A 20,455-nucleotide genomic window follows, 5' to 3' on the forward strand; every position below is an offset into this window, starting at 1 on the left:
CTATATACTTTTTAAGTCATGTATCATGCATAGGAACGTTGACGCCTGCAAGGCTCTGGTTAAAGCGAACAAAACTGGCTTGTCACCAGTGCTGGAAGATGTTGAACTTTGTGGTAGTGAATACAACTGATAAATAAATAATGTACAAAAATCAAATTTATTAATTGGATCGGTTGGATGGTTGGATTTATTCGGTGTAAACACTAAGGATAGCCCACGAAAGTCTAGACTTATTTCCAGTGGGGTCCTTCTGGTGGTGATTGGGCAGTACACTGAGAGACAATCCCCTACTCTTTTCTGAAGAGTATACTGCGATCTTTAACGTGCACATGGGCCATGAATGCACGCGGGACCAACAGCTAACGTCTCATCCAGCTGAAACACAAGGAGAGGCAGCGATGGGAATTGAACTGGGGACCTAGAGATCTCCACAGTTCAGCGTACACAAGGTGGCTACCTCCAGATTAGTCGACTGAGCTAAGCTGCTTCCTTCATATTTGTCATATTTACATGGGTTTTACTATGTGACCACATGGTTCTTTGATACATGTACAGTTGCATGTTTGCCAATGGTGTGATCAGTTTTCAAACTGCAGTATGTATGCTACTTCAGATTTTCACGACGTGTTTCAAGATGAGGTACAATTTTTGTTCGCTGTGTTTTCTTTGTTTTTTTTTTCATTTTGAGATGTCAACTTGCTATAGCAATTGCAGTATGGTCTTTCAACCTTGAAATCATGCTCATTTTGTGTATTTGTCCCTAATAGGTTAAATCTCATAACTGTCCATTGCATCATGTGTCATTGAGCAAGGCTGTTGTCTTTTCTTACATGGGCTCTTGGCAAAAGGTATCATTTCTGTAAATTGTGTTGGCCTACATATACTGAGTGCTCATACATGACCAGGGATACCCCATTAGTAGAAGGTTGCATTATTGCTGACCAGGAAGTGTTAAACTACTTTGCTATAGCTGTACACATATTGTTATTTTTCATAATTATTGACGCCATGTTGATAGGTTGTATAGTATTTTCTATTATTAGTAGACTACAGCATACTGTATATCATGCAGATATATACTGTATCAAAAAGAATAATATTTTCATTTGTATTATACAGTACTTAGTAATGTAAGTTTTTTCTTTTAAGATCCTCCTGAAATCACACCATTAAGCAATATTGAAGTTTCACGTGGAGAGAGTGTTACGATTAGCTTTGTTGTTGTTGCCAACCCAACTGCTACCTATACTTGGAATACATTGCCAGCAACAACAGACACTGATAACAACCCAGAAACATACACATTTACTGTGTCTGACACCATTGGTGACAGTTATACAGTAAATTTGACAGCAAGCAACGATGTTGGGACAACTCCAGAATCGGTAAAAGTAACAGTTGTTGGTAAGTTTTAATAACACATTGTGATCATTTCTCTTAAACAGGTACATGTATTGCGATACATATATAAGGCCAAAAAGATTGTGTTTTGACCACGCCCAACCTTCCCAAAATGTATGCAATTGAGGTTCAGCATTTTATTTATTTTTTTAATGAGCTAAAAAGACTGGAATAAGCTTATCTTGCTGGACAATAGACAATGCGCCAGTGTTGCACGATTATTTTCGTCTTCAATATAGATATAAAAGTGGTCTTGAAAAAAAAAGGCTTTTTCTACCAACCTACCCATATTCTGGATTTTTCCCAAAATGTAGCCAACACAAGAATTATTTTTTTGGCAGTCTGGCAGTCCGTTGACCATTTACGGCTCACGATTGCAAGTTATCTAGCCTGCTAGAATATGTTTAAAATAAGATAATAATTAATTAATAGTAACTTGAAGCCACTATCTTTGCATCATTTCACACTGCATTACCAAAATTGTTTTTATGTGGAACTGGGAGTGGCCATAATCCCCTCTAGAGACTAACACTGTCTGACCTCAGATGGTCATTGGCCCTTCAAATGGATTCTAATCTGCAATAGCTGAGAACATAAAATGAACGTTACTCCGAATAAAGAGAGGGAGACCATGATTCAACGTTTCGACCTTTATTGGGTCATCATCAGGAATGAGAAAACAGTGATTACAAAAAATGCTACAATATTTAAATGAGTGTATTAAAAGCTAGTACAATAACAATGGTGATTAAGGATAATGGTGATTATGAGAGAGAGAATAGTGATTATGAGAGCTGAGAACCCTACTGTATTCTGGGAGCAATAGTTTTTTTTAGGATTCTTTATTAACAATTATTTAATTATATTTTAATATTTGGTGATGTAAAAAATAGTGGTTTCATTATTAGTGGCTCTAACAATAATAGGAGATTGGAAAGAGCATGTATAAGAAATGTTTGCATGAATATTTCAATGCTGGTATTAGCTAATGTCGACACACCAACCAAAAATACTCTGAAGTTGACTAATACCACAGACATTCACTTCATGCTATACTCACTAGGGTTTTGCTTTAGTACCCGGAGGGGATTGTACTTCAGGATACCCTCATGCAGTGCTTTTTAGGTTTGGCTTTATTACCCAAAGGGGGCTGTACATAACGCAGCCCCCTCCACATGTAGTTACTCACTAGGCTTTGCTTTGCTATATATTTTGAAATCCACAGGGATTTGTACCTCAGATACCCTGCAATACTCACTAGGCTTACTAATAATAATCATGGGAGCTAGTTTGCACCTAGTACATATCCAGTTACCATTTTACAGCATTCTTAGATTATTTGTTTGTACCAAATTTTAATGTATTAATTATTTTAGAAGTAATGTGATTAATACTCCAATTTAGTCAATTACATTGAGGTTAGATATAGCATAACTTTCAGTTGTAATTTGAGTCAAATGTAGACATGGATATAGTATTTGTTGTCATGTCAGTATCATAACTATTATGTCAAGCTCAGGGTTCAACTTAAACGGTTTATTACTTTTGTCAGTTTAAGGAAGGATGGTTAAATATAGAATTGTTAATTTGCCTTTTTGATTTTTAAGGAAAGTTTAAATGGTACAGTAAAATTCATGTGGTCCCAGTCATAATTCATTTTACATCATTCCTGTCAAAATTCACATGGTACTGGTCAAAATTTAAGTGGTCCCCTGTACAAAATTCACATGGCCCCAGTCAAAATTCATGTGGTCCCTGTGAACATCATGTGCTAGTATGATTAGTCAAATTAAGTTTTTGTTTTTAAATTTAGATTTTCAACTATTGATATCATAGATAATATTTTACACTACAATATGCCCATATAATTTAATGTCAATTTAAATGATATATGAATATTACTATAAAAGAAAACTATTTTCTCATTTTAATTTTCAATTGAAAGTTATTAACTTACAGTACAGTCAGGAAATATCGCTTCGTATCTACACGTAACCACTCGTAGCCTGCTCGTAGGTACCATTTGGAACGTAGCTACGAACCACTACGAAGGTCATTGTTATTTTAATTAGCTTTGCAATGATCGTAGGCTGGATCGTCGGACTGATAATCAATGCGTAAACAATATTGAAATATAGTTTACCAGCTTTCAACACGTAAACAATGTTGCAATTTACTAAATAAACAATGTTAGAACTTTATTGTTTTGTTATATCCTACCTTATTAAATCGATCATGTTTTAAAACTGTGTTTAGTTCGCTAGCTGGGTGGGTAAACTAGTAGGCATTCAGTATGTTCGAATTTCGATGTCATTTAGGCTTACGTACGGCCTACATTTTCCCCTATAGAGGAGGAGAGCAGACAGTAGTTATACTGGTAAACTTTCCAATTCGGAGAATTTTGATCTGATATTATTCTTCTGGTAGTAGGAATTTTCTTCTTTTAAATAATACTGATGACAAATCATGTACAAATTATTACGATTTCTACAGATCACGTTGTTTATTGTTTACCGTAATTTGAAGCAGAACAACCTGCAAAGCGATCCAATACTAAATGGAAGTATAGAAATCACTACATTGCCGAATTAAGGCTAGTCATGCTAGACCGCATTTACTCCGTTTTTTACTCACTCTTGCTCACAGCTTTTCAACATTTGCCACGAGGTTAACCTTTAACACACTTTACTGTGTTCTGATTGGCGCGCACTCTGACGTCTAATGCTGGCTAAGTTTTATTTTCCATTGGGTTTTCCATGTCACATTCGGTAATTTTACAACCAATGGACGTTAATTCTCCTTTATATTTATTATTTATCTAGTACTAAATCAAGACTACAAAATATTTGATGAACAATCTTTTCACATGTGTGTATTGCCATTGAGGGCATCGTTTTTTTGAAATTTTAAATGAGGTAAAATAATTGTAAATGAAAAATAGCTAGGCCTAGGCTAATTAATTTTAAAAAATAATACAGCAGTACAAACAAGTTCCTGTCGTGGACAGCGAGTGGAAGAGGAGCGTCCCATGAAGTCAAGTGTACATTTTTCTTATTGAAAAACAGTTCCATACTTTAAATTAACGGTCTAAACTCGTTTGCCATTCACAAATTATCAAACAATACATTGTTTATTCCAGTAAGCTACAGCAGTCTTTCTGCACATACAAATGAAAAACATGCTTTTGCTTCGTAGGTTCGCTTCGCGTAGCCTTGCTTAGATTGTTTATATCAGGCTACGAAGCCTGCGCGCAGGTTAGACATCTGGCTACGATGTATCTACGAAGCCTGCGCGCAGGTAAAAGTGCAATATTTCATGACTGTACTGTAAACATGGAAAGCAATTAAGCAATTCATGAATGTTAGTATATAATTTGATCAATGCAAAGAGTGTATTTTTCATTAATGTGAATATGTTATAAATGAATGATAATGTGGTCTTTTGAAAGATTCATAACATTATTGATGTAACATTTTTGATGTTCTGTTTTTTTTAACATAATATGGTGGTTGATGCATGTGGTTTTGTAGTAACTTACTGTTGGTGATAATTCTACATTCTCTGATTTTATTTACCTGTAGTTGGTTACATATTTCTTCTTCAATATGCAGTATTTAACTTGTAAAACATTTCTCGAGTTGGCCCAGTAGTTTTTATTTTGATTGTTCTTGTTGTTAAAAGCTATTTTTTTCATTAAGTTTGGTTTCAATTGTCCTTTTTTATTGTTTTTTTATTTATAAGTTCTATTTTTTACTGTCCATTATTTTTGTTCTTTGCAAGAATGACATTTTTTTTTTTTTTTATTTTAATTAATGTAGAAGTTTTTTAGTTTGATTTTTATATTGATGGGTCATATACTGTAATTATGGCCATTTATTTCTGCCATATATGGCAATTTTTTTCTGCCATATATGGTATTTTTTCTGCCATATATGGCAAGTTCCCAGACTGAAATCATACCCAAGAGCTGTTCAATTTGTTTTTGCAGCCCGGATTACTACCCTCATGACAACTACAAATGCGCTCACTACACTACCACCACCAGGTAATGCAATCAATTTAACCAAATTTGCATATTGGAAAACAAACCCAGCAATCTAAAGACTGATTGTTTGCATACACTAAAAACATGTGTAGCGAATCTCAATGTTTCTATTGTTGTCCCCAACATGTTGGCTGTAAAGTTGCTATTTATTTTCTTAATATGTGTTTGCACAAACAGGGCCTGACATGAGGCTCTACCAAAATTAGTGCTAGGTAAAATTGTTTGTGGCATTGAACAGCTTTTCTGGACCAAGTGGTTTGTTTTTCTTAGCTTATCTCTATTTTTTCAAGAGAAAACCTAAGAAATATAAGATGCATGATATTGATGATTAAAAACTAAACTAAATAATTTTGCTCTTATATCACTAATTCTTACTACCATTCTAAAAAAAAATTCACATTTTGTTTGTGTTTGTTCATTGTTTGTTGCACATTTTAATTGAAATCATAAATTTCATCTTTATCTTATGACATTAATTGGAACATTTGCTTGTTAATTGACTATAAGAGGGTGTATTCCATTGTGTGCTTTCTTCATAAACATCAGTTTGCAGCTCCTCTGCTTAAAAATGGTTTTTTAGTGGAGCTGAATAAGTCTTGCTGTTAACGATTCTTGCTTTCCAATCCAAAGAGTATTAGACTAAAACTTACTGTACACCAGGATTCTTCCTATGATTGAAAACAGCTCCACTCCTTAAGCCTAATAAAGAGACATGTATATAAAGCATGGTTCTGTAAATGGCGTATATAAGTTACTAGACAAACACTGCACTTAGTCTAATCATGATACTGTACACGAGCCCAAAATGCTTGTCTCTACTGCCACTTATTAAGTTTGGAATTCAAAATTAGGGGAAGGGTTTCTGTTGTAATCCATTTTAGTTGGCAATGGCAATTTTAATGTTAAAATGGAGGCAAAGTATTTCCCAAACTACTTTCGATTCCCTAATGCTTTATAATCTGCCGTTTGCGTGTACGATATGTACATAATACATTATGTACATAAAACATTATGTACATAAAACATTATGTACATAAAACATTATGTAAGCCTACTATGTACTTACTATTTTAATCAGCATAAAGCATTGTTGCAAGTCCTCATAATGTTACATATGTGCATTGAATATGCATGTATGTACATTACCTGTACATGTGTACAGTATGCTAACTTAGTGCATGCATGTTGTTACTAAATTGTGCATGTATGTGCTTAACTCCTCCTGCATGTTCTTAACCCGGGTATATAGATGTTAGCGTGTGCATGTGTGTGCTTAGTAAGTGCGTATTGCATGCACATGCTTATTGTGATGTGTATTGGTGTGTGTATAACAGATTCCATATTTCTTCCTGTTTGGCTTTCTTTCATTTGCTATCATTTTTATTGTATTGTTTTTAGTCAATTTTTAATTACCATTGTATGTGAAGAAGAATTAAATAATATGAAAATAGAATGTTAAATATATTTGTAATGTAATGTAGTAGATTTATATAGTGCTTTACACAAAAATGGAGTGTGGACTAGCTATTACAGTAACTTTCTGCTCTCCAAAGGGTCTCTTGGTGTCTGTGGTAACCGGTAAACCGGTACCCGCTGCTCTTGTCTGAACACACCAAGGGCTGAATGGGCCAGTACACCGGGGTAACCCTCCTACTCGTCTCAAAAGATGTACTGGGTTCTTTGTGCACATGAGCCAAATTATGTACACTGGGCCTACAGTTTATAGTCCTTATCCAAGAACACTTGTTTTATTACCAGAACCATAGGAGAACGTACTGTTTGAACAAGCACCGATATTATAACTGTACGTTGTGGTGCTCCTGCCTTAACCACCTGGCTATCGAACTCGCCCTAATTGGCATCAAATATTCACTAAATAATAATAAGGATTGCACTTATTGGTTCTGTTTCACTGATATTTTATATTTCAGTTTTCTCATATTCTTATCGCACAGTAATTATATACATTGACAATTTTTCTTTCAAGTATAGTCTGTTGTATTGTAGACTTTGTTTATTCTATTTGTTTATGATACAGAGTAAACATAGAACTAATATTGCACTTTGTCTCTTCTTCAGCACATTTAATTTTTGATTGTTATCACATGGATTTTAGTCACTTGTGGCTGATATTAATACACACTCACAGTATTTCTGTATAGTAATCTATACTCTTGGTTTTCTATTGCTTATACAAGGAAAACTGAAACCTGCACAATGCCTCTTAAATGATATATACAAGTGTAGATATTAGTCACTGGTGTTCAGGAAAAGCATATTTTAGATTAAAAGGGTGTAGTAGTAAGTTCATAATGAGACAGGAAAAAACCAATGGTAGCTGGCATTAAGTAATATATTTAAGATAGTGGACAGGGACAGTTATCTCTGGTATAGTTACCCCAACTTCTTTATGGTTCTGAAGAATTTTATGTTTTAGGCTCAAGGGCCAAGTATTAATAGTTGTGTTGAACAAGTATTATAGGATTTGAACCCAGGATCTTGGGATTGGAAGGTGAACTTTAACCATAAAAGCTTCAGGCCCACTTTCTTAGATTTAACTTTAGATTTGAAGCAATTATATTAATAGTGAGTGTTTGCAGTGAAATATACATTGTAATGCAAGTCAATATCATGAGTGCATTGTTTGCTTAAATACAGTTGAATTTACAGTTGATTTAGTCGAATCGAAAATGCCAATGAAATATTGTTCGACTTGGATAAAATTCGACTTACATATTATTAATTAATGGAAAACACAACAATTTGGCATGTAAAATAAGATTGACTTAAAAATTATTAGACTTTGGCATGGTCGACAAGTTTAACTATAGATATTATTGTATTCAGGTTTGGGATCTATTTTATTTTTATTCAAATTTATTGACCGAAGGTGACCCAAAACAGTGGTTGCTGACAAACATGGTGCCCTCACGTGACATAAAAATATAAAAGTTTATAAAATCACAACAATCACAAAAGCATCAATGAATGAATTACAATAAATTCATGATATAAATTGAAAAAGTTTTGATAATAATTTCATTAATTCATTTACAATTTTTTTGTGTGGGGTTAAAATATATGATAATATATTGATAAGCTTTAAATTTACCCGATAATTGTGGTTGTAAGGATCCCATAATTTTTTGTTTCTATTTTCTAAATATTATACAAGATTAAATGTGAGAATGATAATTAAATGCCATTATTATATCTTTACAGATTCATGTGGGGCATTATCTATAGTGTCGGAAAGTCATGGCAATGTTGTGGACGGTGCAATATCAGCGCAGCCTGGAGAAGATGTTACTGTAGATTGCCGATGTGGTGGATCCTCTTCAGGTAACGGCTTTAAATACGAGTGGACGCTAGATGGTGAAAATGCTGGAACAGATTCTGATAAATTGTCCTTCAAAGCTGTAGTTGGTGGACATGATGTTGTATGCAAGGGTACAGCGGGGGCACCTGAGCCATCTGAGGTCAGCCTGAGTGTCAATGTTGCTAAAAAGGGTAATGCTTTAATTTATCTCATATTAATGCTTACGGTGCCAGCTACACAGGAATTATATAAGTTCATAATAAGTTTCTACCAATAGGGCAAAAAACATGATAATAAGCATTATTTACATAAAATATTTGTTTTCCTATATACAGTAGAAATCTTTATTATGCTTTTTTATTGGATAACTAAGTCTTTTGGAAGAGTACATGTAGGGTATTTTCCCTATGCTATGGTTCATTTCAGTTCCTGCTGTTGTGGAATGATGTAAATGTGTAGCTACTATAAGTGCCTCTTTACGTCTGCTATGTAGTCACGAACCACACCCATATTTAGCATAATGACGCTGCATGTTATGGGTTATTCTCCTACCGTCACTTTTACCCTTTTTTGGTAAACTATCACAAAGTGCAAACTTCTGGGGACAATGTCTAGTCAATGCTGTCAGTAAATAGTAGAGAGACAATGCCTTAAGTGCTACAACCAGGTACCCTGGGTGGGGAGAAACAAATACAAATGTGATCAACTTTATTTTAAAAATTTAAAAAATAGTAAAAATAAATTAAAGACCAATTATAAAACATTAATTATTGGTAAATATATTTATTCAATAATAGAACATTAAATATATTATTAAGCAATCAACTAGGCCTACCAATTAAAAAAATGATGTACAACTTTAATATAAAATATGAAAGTAACTAATCAATGCCTTCAATAGACTTGAAAACTATTCACTAACTGCTTATTTACCATAATACAGAACAGTGGTTCAGTTACAATGCATATTATATTAGCCATAGGAATAAGGCTTCAGTACTATGTCTTCTTTTTTTATTGTTGGTGTCATTCGTTCCATTTATTTAATAACACCACCATTGTTTTTCAAATGTTTGTTTTGTAGAAAAACAAACAAGTGATCCCTTGAGTACTGGAGCCATTGTTGGCATAGTCATTGGAATCATTGTAGTGCTTGTTATCTTGGCAGTTGTTATAGTCATTGTCTTAAAAGCAAGTAAGTATCTTAAGTGTTAGTTTACTTTGTAGTTCAAAGATTTCTCTTGAAATCTTTTTAAGGAAGTTGTCAAAGGGTTTTATCGTTTATGCCACAGACATCTCAATTCTTAATAACATTTTTTTTAAATAATCATTAGTTTTTTTATTTGTGCTATTTAAAAAAAATTATTATGTTGCTTTATAACTCATTAATTGTATTTGAATTAATTAGGTTCTCTTTGGTGAACCAATTAGTGTTTTAAAAAATATTTGTAAAAAACAGTTGTTTAAATTTTAATTGAATGTTTCTATGTCAATTTAAATGTAACAATAATGTGAAAATGTTTCTTTAATTATTAATATCTTTTGAATATTTATTTCAGGAGAGGATGGACCATCAAATAAGTAAGTTTCAACATGATTCTTAGACTATTGCAACCTTGTTGTCTTGGGAATAGCATCATATTATGAATACAGTGGTGTGGCTCATTTGTTAATTAGTTGACTAAGGCTACGTTCAGACTTGGAGATAAACAAGGCTTGAGTTAAGCCCGGCTCAACGTTAAGCCCGCCTTAACTTTGCCGTGCATTCACACTAGTGGGTTTAGCCAGGTGAGAATTTGCATAATGATGAACCGTAACCAGGAAACGTGTTTCAAAACATGGCTCGCGAAACGTACGCTTGCTCACAGCGTACGTAATTGAATGCTGATTGGTCATTTTGTTACCCGGAAGTCAATGCAAGACTCCCCGCAACGATTAAAGCCCAGCTTTGAAAAGTTAAACACGGTGGCGCTCCAGGCCTAGTTACTATAGGAACACAGCCCGGCTTGAGATAAGCCAGCTAGTTCAGACTGGCAGGTGGATAAACCCGGTGAGTTGAGCCTGGTTTATCCACCTAGTCTGAACTAGGCCTTAATGACAATAGTAAAGGAAAATATTATGAGTTTGATTGTGGTAGATAAATAGGAAAAATTTCAAACTAATAATAAAATCAAGTTTTCTATTATTCATGGTCTTATAATATTGCAACCTTGTCTTTGGAACGACTTCATATTTTGAATTTATGGGTGTGGCTCATTCTATAGTAATTAATTGACTGAATGACAATAGGAACAGAAAGGCCTATTATAAATTTGATTGTGGTAGATAAATGGGGAAAATTTTTAACTAAAACAAACTTTATAAATACTCAAATAACAATAGAAAGCAAAACCAAAACTGAATGAGAATAATTAGTAATCATAGCACTCAATTTCCTGTTAATGTCTTGTTTTGATAATCATAATATCTTGCAGATCAGCAGATTCTGCTTATATGGATGTCACATGGGACACTAAAGACCCAAACCGTGTAAACCAAGGGAAGAAGACAGCGCCCCCAATCAACGGGAACAGCAAACAAGAGGCAGCAAAGGTAGCTGTTTATGTGTAGCTACTTACAAGTGTTCTTTTCTACTATTGTACTTGCACTCCCAATCAAATCATCTCAAGTTTTTAAACCAATCAAACTGTTCATATTTATCATGTTATATTCATTCAATTATTTGATGTCATGTTACTATAAAGTTTCCCAACAGAGGTGACACTATCAGTCAGGTGGTAGCCAGCCTCATGGGGGACATCCAGCCTTGTAGGTGACATCAGCCCGTTGTAAACATCGGACTCCCTTGGGCACATCCTAGCACCACTCCTATTTTCCAAATTCATGTCTTTTTAGAATGTTGTAATCAGCCACAATTGTTTGCCATGAATCATCTTCAATCAATCATTTGATAGTATGGAGTTCATAATGTTTCATTGGCTAGCCAAACCATGGGCTTATGTATCATTATTTTTCATTGGCTAGCCAAACCATATGCTTATGTATCACCATGTTTCATTGGCCAGCCAAACCATGGACTCCATGACTATTGGCAATAGTTAAATGTGGTTTTTTTTACCCAATTACTTTCTATTTTTATATGTTTCTAATTCTTTATATTGTTGAAATTGTAATTATTTTTAGTTCAGGATGAATACCCATTACACTTTCCATGATTGATGACTTTTGATGGTGATTATTTGAACAAGTGTTTTTTTAATTTGTAAACTATTAGGTAATGAATTATTGTATTTGTAAATAAGCTAATCAAATATGCAGAAAATGAATTTTAAAATAAAGATTTGTAATAGTATTTGTTGGAGTACCTGGCAGCTTAAGTTGATATTTACTACCAATGAATTGGCAAGCTGTAGATACATTTAATGTATATAAGAATAACAATCTGCCTAGATCCCAAGTCTCTATTATGACACCCCCCCCTCCCAAGTATCAAAGATGATGATGCTTGTTTGTGACCATGATCTGCTGTGACAATTACTATTAGGTTATGAAACCTGTCCTCCCTGCCATTAATCTCAGAGGTAGGTTTAGCGCCCCCTTCCCCCCCCCCCTTCAAATAATTATTAAAAGGGGAAGAAAAAAAAATGTTGTGCTTCGGACACCCTTAGGGTAGCCCCAACACCCCCCCCCTCCTTTTACTTAAACATCTCTGGATCTGCCCCTGACTCCTATCCTTCAACTATTTATACTTTTACCCCAAGCAGTTGTTCACAATGTAAAAGCAATACAGTACAATAAGGACTAAACCCCAGCTTATATGTATAATGTTGGATTGTGTCGAATAACTATGTTGGCTCTCATGCTGGCTTTCAGTGTACATACTGGCATTTAGAATGTTGTTCACATGTTTTTATGGCCATTTCAGCTTCTTGAGTCTGACACTCCCAAGCCGTCCACTGCTGAGGTAGGTCATTCCATGATTCTCAACACATACACTGTTGCTATGGTAACTTATCATCAAGCAATCCATGTTCATCTCTCACTTCAGAGTCTGCTGCCACCAAGTTCTCATTTGCAGCTATTCATGTTCGGTGAATTTTTATTACCACCACTGCATTAGGCTCCCTCACAATAAGTAATCAAAATTGACAATGCTTTATCTTTACTATGAACAGATTTGGTTCTCTTTATCTACAGCAAGTTTAGTGTTCGTTAATCTTTTGCCACAGTATATTTTCATTGTTTCAACTGGTTTGGATCCCAGTTTCTTCTCAATATGTTCCCATGGAACCTGTTAACAGTTTAATACTTGGTTTCGTGGTCATCAGTTTTCTCCTTTGGCCATACTTGGTAGGTTTGTGTAGGTCCCAGTTCTCTCTCAATATTCCCCATGGTTCTGCTCAGCAATGTTTCTTGGGTTGGTTTCATGGTTCAGTTTTTCCGTTTTTTTTTTTTTGTTTTTTTTGGTTTTTTTTCAGTTTGGTTTCAGTATGTAGATCTATTTATACAAATGTTTTATTCTGTTTTTGTAAGAGAATCTTTTATTAATTATTAGAAGTTAATGATACTATGTTATTAATGGCATGATGACCAAACAAGTGTGGAACTAATTGTGCTATTCAATTTTCTAGTACTGGGCTGCTGGTTATCCTTCTAATCATGGATATGCCTCATACAACAGTAAACGTGTAAATTATTTTTTAAAATTTTGGGTTTCTTATTTTTGTTTTGTTTTAAAGCTAGTGATAGTTTTGCAGTAATCGTGTTATGTACTCAATTTATACTTGGTTATAAAAAGGAAATTTCAAGTGAAGTTTTAGCCTTTCAATTTTCTGATTGCCTAGGCAACATGACCACATGATGATCACCTAGGCAACATAATTGCCTTATGACCAAGCAACACAATTGAATTATTGTACTTTTCAGACTGTTTAATAGGGTTTTTTTTTTTTTTGGCCTTGGTGATGGTACAGCTTCCTAAATCCCAAAACGACCACAAAATTTTAATGGGGTTTTTTTTTGTTTATAAAATTTTATTTATACCTAGCTGTTAATGTGTTCTTTTTCACAAAAAAATTATAGATGTTTCTGATTTTTTTAAATTTATATTTAAAATCTGTTAGACAGATAAAAAAAAATGGTTTTTATCATTTGTTTGCAAAGATTAAGCATTTTTTAATTAAACTGCCAACAAACAATTATCTGCCACTTTTAATAGACCAAAATATACATATGAAGTGAGAGTAGCATAGCTCTCTTGATCAGTGGTAGCCACTGTATGTGTACTGATTATTTCAGATGCTCTAGTGCCTGGTACAAATTAACCTCTACTCTTGGGTTACAGCTGTAGGGCTGAAATATGAGCATATTATATCTTGCCAACTTCCAGAAGGATTTGTTAGCCCTGTGTGCTGTGTTTTGCATGCGATGTTAACAGACACACAGTACAAACTTGCAGAAAGAGAAACTGTACACTGATCTCATGTATTTCCCAATCCACCAGGACCACACTGGAAACAGTCTTTAGGCTTTTGTTTGCCTTCTCTGGTGTGTTTCACACAAAATATCCAATTCTGCAAAAGTTTTTTTTTTTTTAAATTAAAACAAGTTTATCTTAAAAAACAAAAGGCAATTTTGTTTGTTGAAAGATGTTTTTTTTGCAAATAAATTGAAAGTTTGGCAGTAGGTTATGCTCAATTATTAAGTTATGTTTATTTTATTTTGTTTTATTTTTGTAAAAGTAATTTTTATTATTTTTTTTTTACCAATATATATTGATTTCATTTCTCACTTGTGCTATAATTTATTTTTACTTTGATTTTCATTCAGATTTCCTTCATTATTATTATATTAACTTTAGCTCTAATATTTCTGTTTTATTCTTTCATTCACCTTGTTCTTATAATTTGCTTTTATTGTCACTTTGTATGAAACTGTTTATACTTAGCATTCCTACACTGCCACTGCGCTACTTAAGAATAGCATTCCTACACTTGTCCACTGCTACTGCGATACTTACAGTTTCCTATGCACCAAAGCATTTCAAAAATTGCCAATTGCTAAAAGAAAATAGGCAATTTCTAGAAAAGACATATCTGTTTTTATTTTTTATTTAATTTTTTTTTTTTGTAAAATAAAAAAGTAACAAATATTTTTTACTTTTTAGAACAAAGCAAAACATTTTTAGAACTGATCAGAAACTTGTGCAAGTTTTTAAAATTTCAAATGCCTAAAAAACTTAAGTCATTGTCTTTCATGAATATTCATCATAACTTCATTAATATTTATTAAAATCATGCATGCCCTAATTGTTCTTCACAGCCGGACCCATATGAGAAATATGACCGATACGGTGATGAGAGGGCGTACAGCAGGACATCGTATGGCGACGATTATAACGATAAACCTGATGAAGATGACTATGCCAATTCTATGCCTGTTACAGTTTAGTGCATAGTATTGTTATTGCATGAGATGGTTCTGTGATATTTCTTTTGATATTATGCAACAGTATAAAAATAGACTGCCCTGTGTCAAAGACTACTCTATAAATTTAGTAAAGCATTTTAATTATACAGCAAATGATTTTGATTTAATAAGTTATTTGAAAGAAACATAAAAATAGCACTTTATGTTAGTACCTCAATTTTATAGATTTTATATATAAAATAATTTTTAATGGGTTAAACCAAAGTACAGTATAATCAAATTAATGCACCAACAAGTACAACCTAAAATGCAACACACATTCCAAAAAATAGATTCTATTCAATAATAACATGAAATACTTGACTTAAATAATGCGTATACTATGATTAACAATTATGTCTTAAAATTGTGCATTAGAAATTATTATTGTTATTGATAAGCTATGACACATGTGACCACCTACCAAAGCACTATACTGACAAGTCATAACTTTTAACCCAAGGAAGTACTTTGTATGGTTGTGTTTATTAACATTTGCATGTTGTGTAATGATCCATTTTTCTTTTTTGTTTACTTAGTGCCTTTCACTCACTGGGGATTTTCTTTTTCATTTTATTTTCTCCTTCATTTCATTTTCACCTTCATTTTATTTACTTTGTTTCATTTTTCAGGTGCAGAATCAGTTTTTCTAACTAAATTTATTTACAGTTGCTCATTTAAACTCAAGCTAACAGGCATCAACAACCTTATTGCAATTATGCTATTAACGATCCCAATAAAAATTAGAATCTGAATATCTACTCAAAATTACGTATTCTAATGTTATTATTTACAATTATTTGCAAAGTAAAAAGATGTGTGGTTTAGTACATGAATCGTGGTGGGTTTTTTTTGTGTTGTAACTTGTATTATTTATTTGATCATTAATTTTGGCTAACATAAAGAGCACCACTTTTAGTTTTGTTTCATATTTTATATCTCCTATGGTTTTGCATCTTAATAAGGATTGCTTTGCTAAGAGGCTTGGCCTATTAACGGGGTTTGGGCTTGTTATGGAGGTTTGGCCTACTAATGAGGTTTGGGCTTGTTATCAAGGTTTGGCTTGCTATCGAGGTTTGGCCTGCTATTGAGAAGCATGTAACTTGGTGTGGCAATTCTAACAAAGTTGTTGATCCTGTACCAACATATATTTTATATTGCTTGTTCTTTTCTCAAGGTCTTGCTTTCATGCAGTACTTCTTTCAGTAGTTCACTCATTTTAATTCAAAGGTGTTAATTTTCTTCCATGTTCAAATAGTAATAGTGAGGATTTTATTGCATCTTAACGTAGTCCTAACATCTATATGTCTGACGATGGTTTGTTGAACATTATTAACTGGTAGTATTCCAGTTTGAATCTCAATTGCTTGTTTATTACTGTTTACAATTGAACAATATATTAATCAGTGAACATGCATTATTATAGACATGTTACTGTTGTGCAAGTTATAGATCATTTTTAATGATACCTGTGGTCTCTGAAATACCTGCTTTATCATGAATAGTGTTTTGGTGGGGGTTCTTTTCTGTACCCCAGGATTCAAATCATATTGTCCCTAAGTTTTCTCCAATGTAGGTTGAAATGTTAGTTTGTGCTGTGTACATCCTATACTTTCATTTAACATGACGTAACGGTGTAGTTTATGTATAATGTGTGTAACATGTTCTATCTTTTTGTGTTTTATTACGATTTAAATGTATGGATGGATGGATGTAAATACCTGTGATTTTTATATGTAGGTATGTTATGATATCATCATGCACATATTTGGGCAGTTCACAAATATTTGTTTTAGAACACTTAAAAAGCTTTTGTTATAGGAGACCCTAAGTACAGGTGGTCTGTTGGCAGGTGGCCTAATGAGAGGCTGTCTTATTAACAGGTGGTCATGCTGATGAACCATTCAATATCAAATGAAATGTGTGTATTGTGGAGTATTAAATTGGACAAAGTCAAACCTAATTTCTGTCCAGATTATCAAATTTTCTTTGACAAAAATCTGTAGTATACCCATATATAGTCATGATATGCCTATATATGGTCATGATGGGATGTCATCATGACCATATTTAGGCATGTCACATGTGTTTGTCAAATACAATTTGATAGTCTGGACAGGGCTTAGGGTAATGTACACACAGCAGTAAAAATGCACCTTATTGTGAGGGTCTGATTGAGAAAAAGATGGTTTTCAGTTTGAATTAGTGATCATCATGTTGAATATAAATAAATATGTATATTTCTTTCCTAGTTAGCAATGTGATTGTTGAACAAACGTCCATTGATAATCCATTGCAACAATTGCAAAAGTGATTGCAGGAAAAATGTAAAAATATTAACGTTATTTATTATTGTCCTTGATTTTATGTGTAATTATAACTCATGTACACATGTAATTTACACTCATTAATATTTAACACTCACTTCCTGTGCCTTTATGAAAGCCAAATTAGTATTGCACACCTTATAGTTTTATAATCATAATAATTTTTTAATGAATTTATTGAATGTATTTTTGTAGAGTTGTAAAGTATCAAATGGAAGCTAAGGCAGTTATCATTTGCAATATGAATGTAATGAATTATATGAGCAATAAGAGAACAGTAAGAGAAGCATACAGAGATAGGTTGCCACAGAAACCCAGTCACATGTAATCTACAGAGGGAAGACTACCCCAGGACCCCAGTCACATATGGTGTACAAAGAGGTAGGCTGCCCCAAAGCCACATTTACATTCATTCCCCAGGGCCCTATTCACATAGGCTAGTCCAGGGCTCCAGTAACATGTGATATACAAAGAAATAGGTTGCCCCAGTAACATGTCATATACAGACCGTAGGCTGCCCCATATTCCTCATCATGTATAGTGTTCATGGTGGTAGCCTGCCCTAAGGCCTCGTAAACATGTAATGTTCAAAGGAGTAAATTGCTCTAGGGGCCCCAGTCAAATGTGCAGAGGGGTAGACTGAGAAGTTTGTGGAGGCTTATCAAAGTGTTTCTCTAATGGATCTTTAAATATTTGCACTGTATTTGTGTAATATTGAATAGTGTACCGATGCTCATGCTAGTATATTCAAGATTTAATTAGCTGCCAAATTGCTAGATTTGTTTCACCTTGTATTCTTATGTATATTAATGTTGTCTATAAGGTTTTTAACTTTATTTCGTATTTTTATTGTTTTTTTTTTTTTTTTTTAAGATTCTTTGATTTTTATATTACGAATGATATCAAAACGTAAGAATAACAAGAAGAAACTGGCAGTGACAATAAGTTAAGTGAACATTCCAATGCTATACTAGAGGGCAGTATTGCACATTGTGTTGGTGCTTTAGGTTTTCAATGAAAAATGGTCAAATTTATTTTATTTGCCAACAAAATTTTTTTATTTTTTTATTTTTTTTTATTTTTATGCTAATGAACTTTAATTGTAGAGTATATTTTCATCTAAATATTATGTATAAGAATGATTGGTACTCAGTAATTTGCATAAATTCCAAAGATTTGTAAGTGGCCAACAGCAAAATTGATTGTTTTTTACAATTAATTGTTGGATGTTTCCCGATTTGTTTTGTTTATTGTGCCTCTCTCCATCAGGATGGTCTTGAGGTTTTTGCAATGCATTGAAAATCCCCTGACAATGATTATGGATGCTGCAATCAAATGAATATGATAGTTTTGTTTTTGAAAATTGTAAATATAAATGTAAATAAAATGGAAAAATGAAGCATCAAGTTTATTGCTACATACAGTATCCTGCACTAAATTTGATACTGAATTTAACGGTCAAGTGCATAAAGCTGGGTACTCAATGTGCTCAACGGTTGTCAACTGGCGCAATTTTACAAAGAATGCATCGCGACGACGATCAGACTCCCACCGGCAATCGACGGACAGCGTCACATCGTCTAGCGCTCACAAGCGGAGTTGGATTCGTTGTAAGACAGTCGTCCGACCAGCTTTAGGCATGTATTGGAATGTCAGTTCTGTAGAACATTAACTCTACTACGGTAGGCAATAGCCAATTTTATAGTTGATTCTAAACGTTTGAAATGGAAACTTAGTTCACTTGTATTTTCTTGTTCCTAAAATTATGGAAGTGTTATTTCATCTTCCAAGTATGCGAATATGTTATTTGTTGCAAATTTGATTGTAATTATGCGAATTTCATGGGTTACCACATTTGCACATCATGATGTAAATAGTATTTTAGAATAAAATCTGCCTTTTGCTATAGCTTGTTTGCCTTGGTCAATTTTGTTTGTCTCCAGTTTAATAAAAGATGAATGAGTGTTTGGAAGAGGAAGAATTACTCTCGGAATTGCTTGTTTAAATCTTAGGTACCCCAACTTGGCTGCCTGAAGCTCTGAAATGGTATGCCCATATATAGTTATGATGTGCCTATGTATGGTCATAGTGCATGTAATGAAATGGTATGCCCATATATAGTCATGATGTGCCTATGTATAGTCATATTGCATGTTGCATGTTTTTGGCAAATATAATTACAGGACAATTCGTTTAACATTAGCAAATGTAATTTAATGACGTGATCCAGCGAATCATAACGAAGTCTCAATGCGCCTCAAAAGAAATGTAATGCCGTCGTTAGCGCCACTGAACATTGCATCTGCCGTGGATGCTGGCGCAGATTATTGTAGATTGCCTAGATTGATTGAAAAGAAATATTTGTTGCTGAAAGAATTACCTTACACAACTTCTATAGTAACCATATTGATGAAATCCAAAGTGAACACATTGAGGAAATGAAGCTCTGATTTATATCAGATTTATATAGCACATTATACCGAAGTCTAGTATAGCCTAACTTCTATAAAGCTATACCTGAAGATAAAGATCTTGGAACAAACGAAATATATGAATACCACACTTCATTCTGAAATCTTTTTGTTAGCATGGAATATGAGATTGTTCTGCATCAAACTTTGAAAATTCTATCCATGTTTGTAAATGATGCCTATTTATGGAATAATTTACAACATTCAACGCCATGGAAATTTATAATTTGTAAAACAGAACATAGGGCTTTTCCTCATTGTTATAATGAGAATGGATGTTATGTTGAAATTAGCCTATAAAGTAAAAAAGTAATTAAAAAATACATAATTGAAAGTAAAGTATTTATGGTGTAAAAAAAGAACATACTGTAGAATCAGCTTAACGACAGCAAGACGAAAACTAAGGCTGCAATGGTAATAGGGT

At 33.5% G+C, this 20,455-nt stretch overlaps 1 protein-coding gene across 4 annotated transcripts in view; it reads left to right on the forward strand.

The window, feature by feature from the left end:
• The window catches only part of LOC117100994 (hemicentin-2-like), a 33,570-nt gene extending 14,101 nt beyond the window's left edge, over nucleotides 1–19,469 (forward strand). For 2 of the 4 annotated variants that reach the window (XM_033240826.1, XM_033240829.1), the window contains 8 exons: nucleotides 1,150–1,404; nucleotides 5,390–5,446; nucleotides 8,669–8,956; nucleotides 9,850–9,960; nucleotides 10,325–10,346; nucleotides 11,240–11,357; nucleotides 12,691–12,729; nucleotides 15,087–19,469. In XM_033240826.1, coding sequence (XP_033096717.1) covers nucleotides 1,150–1,404; nucleotides 5,390–5,446; nucleotides 8,669–8,956; nucleotides 9,850–9,960; nucleotides 10,325–10,346; nucleotides 11,240–11,357; nucleotides 12,691–12,729; nucleotides 15,087–15,215 — 1,019 coding nt within the window. In that variant the 3' untranslated portion in view covers nucleotides 15,216–19,469. The remainder of the gene's footprint in view (nucleotides 1–1,149; nucleotides 1,405–5,389; nucleotides 5,447–8,668; nucleotides 8,957–9,849; nucleotides 9,961–10,324; nucleotides 10,347–11,239; nucleotides 11,358–12,690; nucleotides 12,730–15,086) is intronic. The other 2 variants (XM_033240828.1, XM_033240827.1) reach the window with 2 other exon arrangements.
• Nucleotides 19,470–20,455: the final 986 nt, after the last annotated feature.

The sequence above is a fragment of the Anneissia japonica genome, unplaced genomic scaffold (assembly GCF_011630105.1).
Source record: "Anneissia japonica isolate Jap-2015-1 unplaced genomic scaffold, ASM1163010v1 scaffold1785_len1016330_cov206, whole genome shotgun sequence".
In the NCBI taxonomy this organism is placed as follows: Eukaryota; Metazoa; Echinodermata; class Crinoidea; order Comatulida; family Comatulidae; genus Anneissia; species Anneissia japonica.